At 33.0% G+C, this 9,470-nt stretch overlaps 1 protein-coding gene across 3 annotated transcripts in view; it reads left to right on the top strand.

The window, feature by feature from the left end:
- Nucleotides 1-9,470, top strand: part of LOC109535677 (C3 and PZP-like alpha-2-macroglobulin domain-containing protein 8) — a gene marked incomplete at its 3' end in the record, with an annotated part of 219,141 nt that overhangs the window by 197,343 nt on the left and 12,328 nt on the right. For all 3 annotated transcript variants that reach the window (XM_048660919.1, XM_048660918.1, XM_048660917.1), the window contains 7 exon segments: nucleotides 267-395; nucleotides 562-661; nucleotides 2,386-2,536; nucleotides 3,114-3,269; nucleotides 4,773-4,994; nucleotides 5,399-5,612; nucleotides 8,527-8,785. In XM_048660919.1, coding sequence (XP_048516876.1) covers nucleotides 267-395; nucleotides 562-661; nucleotides 2,386-2,536; nucleotides 3,114-3,269; nucleotides 4,773-4,994; nucleotides 5,399-5,612; nucleotides 8,527-8,785 — 1,231 coding nt within the window.

Raw genomic sequence — 9,470 nt, 5'->3', positions numbered from 1 at the left:
TATATTACTCTGGCTTCGCGCATTTTAAAATGTAGATTTTCTGGTGGGTCTCAATGTAGATATTAATAAAATGTGTCTTTTTTTGTTAAAAAGATTGTTATATATTAATGCAAACTGATTTTTTAGAGCTTTTAGGCCGTTATTAGATAGACAGAAATTATTTTCTCCGAAGACCGAAAAGTTCGAAAAACTCACAAGTTTCAAGCAATAAAAGTGAAAGCTTAGTTCTTTTGATAACGTTTTATATGTTTGGCTTTTATTTTCAGATCAAATAGTTCGTCTACAGAACTTTCAATTAACACCCCGAAAGATGCCGGTAAATGGTCGATTTGGGCTTTAACTGTTTCAAGGGCTGGATTGAGGTTTTCCGCGCCCGTTAAACTAGAAGTATTCAGGTAAGAAAACTTCTTAAGAAGTAGATAGTTGCACTATTATCAATATTAATTAAAAAAGTTATTGCATTTGTCGAAAGATGCATTTGACTGAATTTATATTAGATCAGCAAAGATTCAAATTTACTACTGAAGATTTTCTTTAAATATCAAAACATGTTTTTTTCAGACCACTAACTGTTGACTTTCATCTTCCTCCAAGTTTAAAAGTGCGTGAAATTCTCGAAGTGGATATCAAGATCGGTAACAACATAAACTCCTGCGTCGATGTAAGTTTTCTGAAATTCTATTTAATTTCAATCCGTGAAATTGACTTCTTAAATTATTTCTTATTCTTAAAATATTTTTGTGCTTGCGAAGCTTGTCTTTGATAAGAAGTTTCAAACAGCGAATAATTCTTCAGGATTTGAAAAAAATTTGAAATTCTGTTTAAAATTACAAAAATATGCTATAAATTTCAAATTTTATTCGATCATTTAAATCGGTTTGAGAAATTCAGATTTGCATAAAAATTCAAAGGACTTAAAACGAAGGTTGATATTGCGTATAAATCTAAATCTAGTAGTAGAAGTGTTTCTTAATGAATTTGTTCTTTCTGAACTTAAATAATGAAATGAATGAAATGTTCTTTCTGAACTTAAATAAARCGGGCCATAAATCTCACTTCTCGCCTGTAAAAACTAGTGGTTGTATCAGTGCATTTTCTAATATATCATCCAATACCTACTTGTCAACGCTGAAGMAGCCAAATATTGCACTTTCAAACTCTTTATTCGAAACTCCCAACGCAATTGTAGTTGTTTTGAAATAACAAATCGTCTTTCAAGTGGAATTAAATTGACTTTGTAGCTGCAAAGTTTTTTTCGTCTTCGCCATATTTAACTTTCCGATGTCGTTTTCCCCGATTGAGTCGAGATGAAAGGAAACTTTTCACCGTATGGTTCGGCATGAACCAAAAGTTTAATCCGTTCCGTTTCGGCTGACCTGAAAATCGTCAAGAACTAACGCGACCTTATTGAAAAGTGCTAGACGGTCAATAAGCGTAAGCTGGGATTTCGGAACTGTTGAAAGTTGCTGTTTTCAAGAACAACAGCTCACTCGAGTGAAGTATTTGCCGACTTTATGTTCTTATGAAAATTTTATTCAAAATCGATAATTTGAAGAGTTTTATTCTGATGGAAAATAGGAGTAACGCTTGTTTAATCCAATGGAATTTGCAGATTTGCTAATTAATCGTTCTTAGGCACTAGAACAGTGTTTCTGCTGTTAACTTAAATAAAATTATTAACGCTGCCAGATACGTTAACGATATTCGAAATACAATTTTCCTACATACGTTTTTAGCCTTTGAGATTCAAATTATTTTTTTTTCCTAAATAAACCAACATTTTCCAACAAAAATCAAAAGTAACTGAAAAACGAGCTGTATTGCAGCAAGAAAAGCAAAGTTCACGAATGAATTTAAAGCAAGGTTTTGCAGTTTGAATGGCTAGAACAAAGTTAAGGTAATATTTTTGCGTAACAAACAAATTATTAAGTAATTCAATTTTAAATATTTAAATTCAAATCATCCCCGATTTGTTTCAACTATTTGTATAGGTAGTTAGAGCAGATTCCGTAAATTTGAAATATATATTGTTGAGAGAAAATTTGGAATTTTTGAGCTTTTTTATTAATTCACTTAATTTGCTATGCTATAATTTTAGTCAACTGAATGTTTTGAATTTTCCATAACGGTTTTTGTGCGACTTGCTCTTGCAGTTAGTTAATTTAGATTCCTTGCCTTAACGAGATTATGGAAAAATATATCACAACTGCATAAAGAAAGCGTAAAAATCGATTAGAAGTGAAACAAAATTGTAAGTAGTAGTGAAAGCAAAAAGTTTCACAAAAATAAAAGTAAATTATTAAAAAAAAAACGAAATAATTTTCTTAAATGAAACATTTTATGAAAGTTTTAATAAGCAGTCACATTGCGTCTATACTATTTCAGGTAACAGCACTTTTAGCTTTAAGCGAGGGAGCTCAATTTGTAAGTAATGGACTTCTATACGTTACTGAAAAATTGAGACTTGGTCCTCTGGGCGCAACTTCCTTAGTAGTAAAGATTCTCTCCGTTGTTCCAGGAGCAAAGAATTTAACTGGTAAGAGCCAATTTATTAATTTTATTTCAAGTTTTACTTTCAAATTTGTTGATTCACTTCCTTCCTTAATTTTTAAACTATCTCACCAGTAAAGATGAGCATTTTGTTGTTATTTATAAAAGTGTTAAGAAATTATTTGATATTTTGCAGTTTTCTAATGTAGTTTTTTATTAAATTACATCAAATTTGTCAGGAATTTGTTGTCCTTGACCAAGGATTTTAGACAAATATCAATGTTAGTTTAATTAGACATCATATTTACAAAATGGGTTTTGCGAAATGTAAAGCAAATTTATTAGTCAAAAATATATTATGTTTTTAAATACTTCTTTTCATCCCGCCAAAATATTCTTTTGTGCTGCAATATGATTACTTATATGGCGTTCACTGTCCTATAAATATTTTTCTTATGTTTTGTACGAGTATTTGTTCAGAAAATTTTTCCTTGCTCATCATTCTGTATCTTCAAACAATGATGCCGTAGACACTATTATTATAATTGTTGTTGTTCTTGCAATGTGAATCAGATTTAAAAGTTCTTACCCACTTTTATTGAGACGAATTTGACTGTTTTCAGTTGAGGTAAATGGATATGCGAGCTCCACGTGCGAAGGTCGGGAAAACATCAGTAATTCGACACTCTCTGGAGCAGTAATTCATTCGGCAACTGTGGAAGTTTTTTCCGAAGGATGTGAAAAGATCCACACAGAGAGTTCGTACTTTTGTGCAAACGGTAAGTTATTTATGTCCAGGTGATTAAGCTTCGCAAAAAAGTTTGTTGGTGCCATTTAAAAAACGTTTTTAAAAAATTTTGTTTTCGAAAATGGAACAAAGCCCTATTGAGAATACAAGACCTTTTTGATTTAGAATATATTTTACAGAGGAAACACCAATAGAAAGTCGAATTCACACAAAAATGACACTTGTTCTACATGTTTGCTGTTACGTTCGTATTAAAACAGGAAATTGAAAAAACACAATACACAATCCACCCACATGCTTTCTCGTCGTCCCTCGTAGCATAAATATTACATTCAAAAATATAAAAGCGATCTGCCAGGGAAAATATAAAGCCGAACTTACCTAAAGCTGCATCGTGCCTGAAAATAAGAAAAAAAGGTGTTTAGTGCACAGGAAATAATTCTAAGTCACATTGAAATTGGAATGTAAAAAAGCCGTAAAACATCTGTTCGCTCTCAAAAAACCTCCGTCAGTTCAAAATAGGAACGATTGTTATTTAACGTGTTATGTTAACGTTAACAGTGTTCCAGACGTGTAACCTGGAACTGCAGCTACACTATGCCAATTTAACCGGTTGTTCTTGGAACGGTCTCATAAACCCGAAAAAGGGGTTCGCACCAGCTCAGAACCAATATGGTACCGAAGAACTATTTGTTTAATGAACTAAATCATTATTTATCATCACTATTTCTACCATCATCACTATTGCGAATTTTTAATGAAAAACTTAAAAAGAAACATGTCACTTTTGGAACCTAATACCAAAGTATTAATAATCGTTTAGCATACCTCTGGTTCAACCCAAGTGTTTTAAAAAATGCCTACTTTTTTCGGGACACCCTGCATATGAGAGATCTATTTTATCAGGTTTCTGCATGCTGGGGCGCCATCCTAAACCATTTCCGCAAAAAGCCACTTGCACCAAAAGTTAACTTTAGATAAACCCATCCATAAACCAAAATGCCAATCCATAGGTGATATATTCCCGATTAAATATGACCACGACTGGCAAGACACGCTAATAAACTGGCAAATCTATTAAGTTCCTCGCAGGTATTAGGTAGAGCGAATATTAAGAAAATAAATTTCATTGATATCAGATAATTGTATATTATATAAATCTATTATTATCATCTTCCAAATTATTTATTATTCGGTATTTAAATGTCTATCTAGATTTTTGTAAATATTTCTCCACAAGACTTAAGTATCTGATTTGAGGGTTTTTTAACTGTATTACATTTAGAATTGAAGTTTTATTAAATAAGATTTTCTTTTTAAATTTATTGTAAATCTTCTCCTAGATTCAAACTCAAACTCAAATATGCTTTATTGCCACAGAAAATCTGAAATACACTTTATGGGCAAATCGAATGGCACATAATAATGAACACAAAAAAGCAGCAATACAACTTATATTGCATCAGTATCATTGTTCATTTTATGTTGATTTAATTTATAAATTTACTTTCCATAAACTCATGCTTCTATTTAGAACACCTGATGTTTTCAACAAGAGACAACTACAACTACCAATGGATGCAAGCGCCGAAACGTCGGGAAAGCATGATTGTTGAAGTGAAAGTATCCAGATCGAAAAGTCTGGGTCCAATTCATATCGCCTTGGCTGAATGCAAGACGCAACCGGATAAGGTGTATACAATTACTATTGGCGACGCCGATAATACTTTGAGCCACATTGGAAGAGGAAATCGACGTAAGTTTTATGAAGACGAAATGAAAAATAAAGCAATTTGCTCCAAGAGACCTAATAGGACGCAAACAAGAAAGTATATTGGCCCTTAACAAACCGAGCGGGTTTTTTTTTCTTCATCTATTATGAGATTTTCTTTACTAATCGAATATGGGTACACCCGGACAATCTATTCGGTGAATTAGACGCTAAATTGTAATTCAGCAAATTTAATGGCGGATATCTGGGAAACAGAAATTGCTTCTTATCCAAAGCTTTATAAGTTCTTCTTAAATTATCGGGAAAAACGGAATAAAACATTATAAACCCTCCATTGTTAATAAATCAGTTAATTAGTCATAAGGATTTAAATAATTCTTATAATAAATTAAAAAAAATTAACTGAGACTGACTAGAACGTTATTCAGATTTAGGAGTTCAACTCGCTTCCAGCGAGACTCCGGATATTTTAGGCGAAGACACATGGAAGCTCTATTGGATCTCGTGGAGCAACAATGTTATATCATTCGGTGCCGGATCGTCTCCGTCCAACAAAACGTTGCTAAAATGGAAAATGGATAAAAAGGTGAAAGTCGTCGAGATCGGTTTCGCTTCAGCTTGGGGCGCATTAGCCGGGTTCAGGTAAGACACTGAATAGAAAGATAAGTCATAAATATTAATAGCATTCAGGTCCAAAAAAATAAATAAATATATACGTCCTTGGCAGAAAAAAATCCAACAAGAATACAGGCTTTTATGTGTTTCATGAATAATGAAATTGTTTTTGCAATAATGGAATATACTCCTGAATAAAACTGATAAATCAAATGAGATAGACTTTCGAGGCCATTCCTTGAAACTAATGGGTTTTTTCGGGTTTTTTGAAGAAGAAATTCTTCCGAATGACGGCCTAAAAACCCTAAAAACCCATTAGTTTCAAAACTGATAAAGGTTGGTGTAGATGTAGTCGAAACGTCAGCGGGAAAAACTGACAAAAAGTCTAGATTCATGATTTTCGCTGTACATAAATAAACACTTATTCATGTCATATTCCAAGTGCTGCCTCTAAATGCACTTAAATATCAAAAGTATGCAAATATCCGGGAGCTAGTAAGAAAAACTCGGATTGAACAAACCGTTAACACTATCAATCTGCCACAATGACGAAGCCTACGATATCTGATGGATAAGTTAATGCGAAAGGGGATATGAATAATTGAATCCATTTTTCACGAAAATAGGCAGAAGTAACGAGACGTGTAGAAATTATTTTTTATGGTGATAAATCTTTGTGTTGACGGCAACTTCACAATGTAGCTTTTTGCTGATATTTTCCTACCCAATGTAGATCATTTTTTGATGGATTTTCGTTTCCAGGAGTCAAAAGGCTCTAAAATGTTAAGTTTGCTAATGCAATTATTAATCATAAAATTGCTGCTTCATTTTTTCGCAATTAATTATTTTATTAGGAGCAGTTAGTAATAGTAACAAGTCTAAAAAAATTGGATACATTTGAATATATTTTTTCCCACCAATAATTTTTGTTCGACGTCGTTATAGTTATTGCTGATATTGATTCTAACTTCAGTGAGGGACCATAATTTTTTATGTTTTATTAAACTGTAAATTTCAAACGCAACTTCAATGGTTTTTGGATAATTTGGACTTAATCCATTACTGTCACACCACGGTTTTTTACGAGACTAAAAAAGTTTAATTGACTTTAAGATACAGTTGGTGAAGACTAAATGCATTTTGCATTTTGCATCCTGCATATAAACCAGCAGGCAGATAAATAAACATAAAAGAAACCCAATGATTTGACAAAAAAACGTTCAATCGTTCAGCCTTTAGTTGATAAAATGAAAGAGCTTTCTATAATTTTGCGTCTTTTTGTTCGCGATCTCTTATCCTTTATATGCATATATATGATATTTGTTTTTCAGTTAATCATTTTAATTTTGAAGAAAATTGTATAAATTACATTCTGCTGTAATAAAGTTTTGCTTATCTGTTTCTAATGGTATTTTGTTTATGTTTTGTGTTTTGTTATTATTGTATTTTTAATTAAATATGTTGGTATTTTTGAACCATGAGCCATTGGATATTGGATATATTGGAATTGGATATTGTCCCCCCATATTGGATATAGCCAAAATCCTGCACAATCGGCACGTATTTACCGCTAGAGTAACCTATGAAAATATTATAAACATATTCAAGGAATTTTATATAATAAATCCTCAAAATGTTTTTTAGCTGGATATTTTCATACGAAGGCAGCAGGTTTCAGAAAACTGGAAAAATAATTAATGGAATGAAAATCGCAAATAAATATGAGATCGCATCACATTCACATGATAAAAATAAATTATTATGGCTCAGAATTGTTGGAGTTTTGCAACCAAATTTTCTATATTCGATGAACGCCCTTTTCGACCGATCCTTTGAAAATAAAAAAATATGAAATTAGCAAAAAGTTTTGTGATAATTTAATTTTGATTTTGTCGAAATTTGTGAATTTGTAAGTCGGTTAATTAAGCGTCCAATGAAGAAACTTGGACAATTATTGAAGTATTTGCAATGTATTCGTACCGAATTACTTTAATTCCGCCTTAATTATAAAATCTACGCAAGAACGTTAATTATTGTCTTTATTATCGGCTCTCCTATGTTTAAATACAAAAAAATCTATAAAACGTGTTTTTAATGTTGATAATGTAACACTTTCTTGAGAGACAAGATTCCTATAAGTTAAAATAATATTTATCAGTAAAACGTTTCTGAAAAAATCGATCAGGTTAAGATTAATCAACCTTGCAAACAATTACCTATTATTCAAAATATATATCAAATTAATTTCCCTAAAGTTGCTCAGTTGCTCTAAAGTTTCAATTTCGAAAAGTATAACTTTTTTATTGAAAACACCTAAAGGCAACTGTAACAGTTTTCATTTCAGTATACAAATGGGCAACTTAACTAAACATTAGCGGATTCCCATCGATTCGATTGGCTCCAGCACATAAATATAAATGTGCAAATTCGCTTCAAAGCAGAATGGAGAGAACAATCCGAGAGTTTTATTTTAGAAGCGATATCTTCCGGGAGACAAGTTCAAATTAAACACAGAGGCGATTGGTTTCCGGGCTGAAGTTATCATTAAATTAGAAATTCCGAAAGGAAAATGCGTTAAATTTAAATAAGCAAAAGGTGGGCGCAATGGAGTGAATTAATTTCAAACGCCCGAATTTCTATCGAATCGTGACTGGAGCGAATTTGTCGATTTGGTTCAAAGTAACTTTCCAAATTTGATGTATTGGAAATCAAGCTTTTGCATTACCAACTTCTTTTTGCCCCAGTTTTTCGGGAAGTTATGAAATACTGGATTTGGGAAATGTTTGTTTTTCTTTCGCGGAACCCCAACTTTGTCAAATTAGAACATGAGACCAAAGGAAAACTTGATGATTGGTAGTTATCAGACACTTGAAAATTACGGTTTTGCAACATTTTGCAACGGGCATTTTTACATTATCCACATATTTTTTTCTGTTTTCAGAGTGTGGAGCTTTGATGAAAAAGATGGTACGAGTGAAATCCTCGATCTCGACCGAATAAAAGATGCAGTCACCGACTCTCAAAGAGGCGATTTAACGTTCGTTGGAGGTTTAGCAATTCCCAGAACAAGCAAAACAGACGGAGGAGGTTTAGTTGGGGCTTTGGCCTCCTTAACACCTCTACTCACTGTGGGGCATATGAAAGTTACAAAACCGAATGATCATCTAAGACTGGATGTTGTTCGAGTGCTTCCTGAGACCGTAAGTAGTAATAAAAGCTGTATAAAATAATATTGGAGAGTCTAAGTGAAACAACAGTATTCAAGGTGATTGACCAGGGTAAAACTATTTTATTGGCATCTAGTTAATTTGAAAAATAATTAAAATTAGACACTTTACCTTAATTTTAGTAAATAGTCCTGTAAATTAGTTTCACTCATTTCTAAAGAGGTTCACCGGTTAGTTACTTCTTTCAATGAAAATGATAATATTGTACCGTGGATGGCCGAGTATCAAACTCTTTCTTCTGCTTCCAACTTTTATTCCACTCGGTACAACTTTAACTACGGAACAGGAACAAACTTACTTCAAAATTACCGTCAACTTCACAAACGATAACAATAACACACGGAAAACACGCGTTTCCGACTCGCGGGGTTTAACCTTCTTCTGCACTCCGTTGCGGCTGTCACTTCACTTTCCCCCCATGGTTCTCGTCGTCGCTTATATAGTTTTCTCCAGGTATCCCAGATAGTTCTCGAAATCTCCAGAACAGGTGCGAAACTTCCCGCTTGTCAGTGTCATATTTGACAGTAAATGGGGCCCAAATGGGGCACCCATTTACTGAAATACCATGAATTTCGATCCCCCATTCCAAACGTAAGTACCCCAGGCCATTTCCGTTACACTGCCCCCCTTCTAAACCCTGATCGCCCCGATTAGGTAA

The sequence above is a fragment of the Dendroctonus ponderosae genome, unplaced genomic scaffold (assembly GCF_020466585.1).
Source record: "Dendroctonus ponderosae isolate FM_Combo_2020 unplaced genomic scaffold, Dpon_F_20191213v2 Dpon_F_20191213_1, whole genome shotgun sequence".
Classification (NCBI taxonomy): domain Eukaryota; kingdom Metazoa; phylum Arthropoda; class Insecta; order Coleoptera; family Curculionidae; genus Dendroctonus; species Dendroctonus ponderosae.
This window is presented reverse-complemented; position numbering and strand designations above follow the sequence as displayed.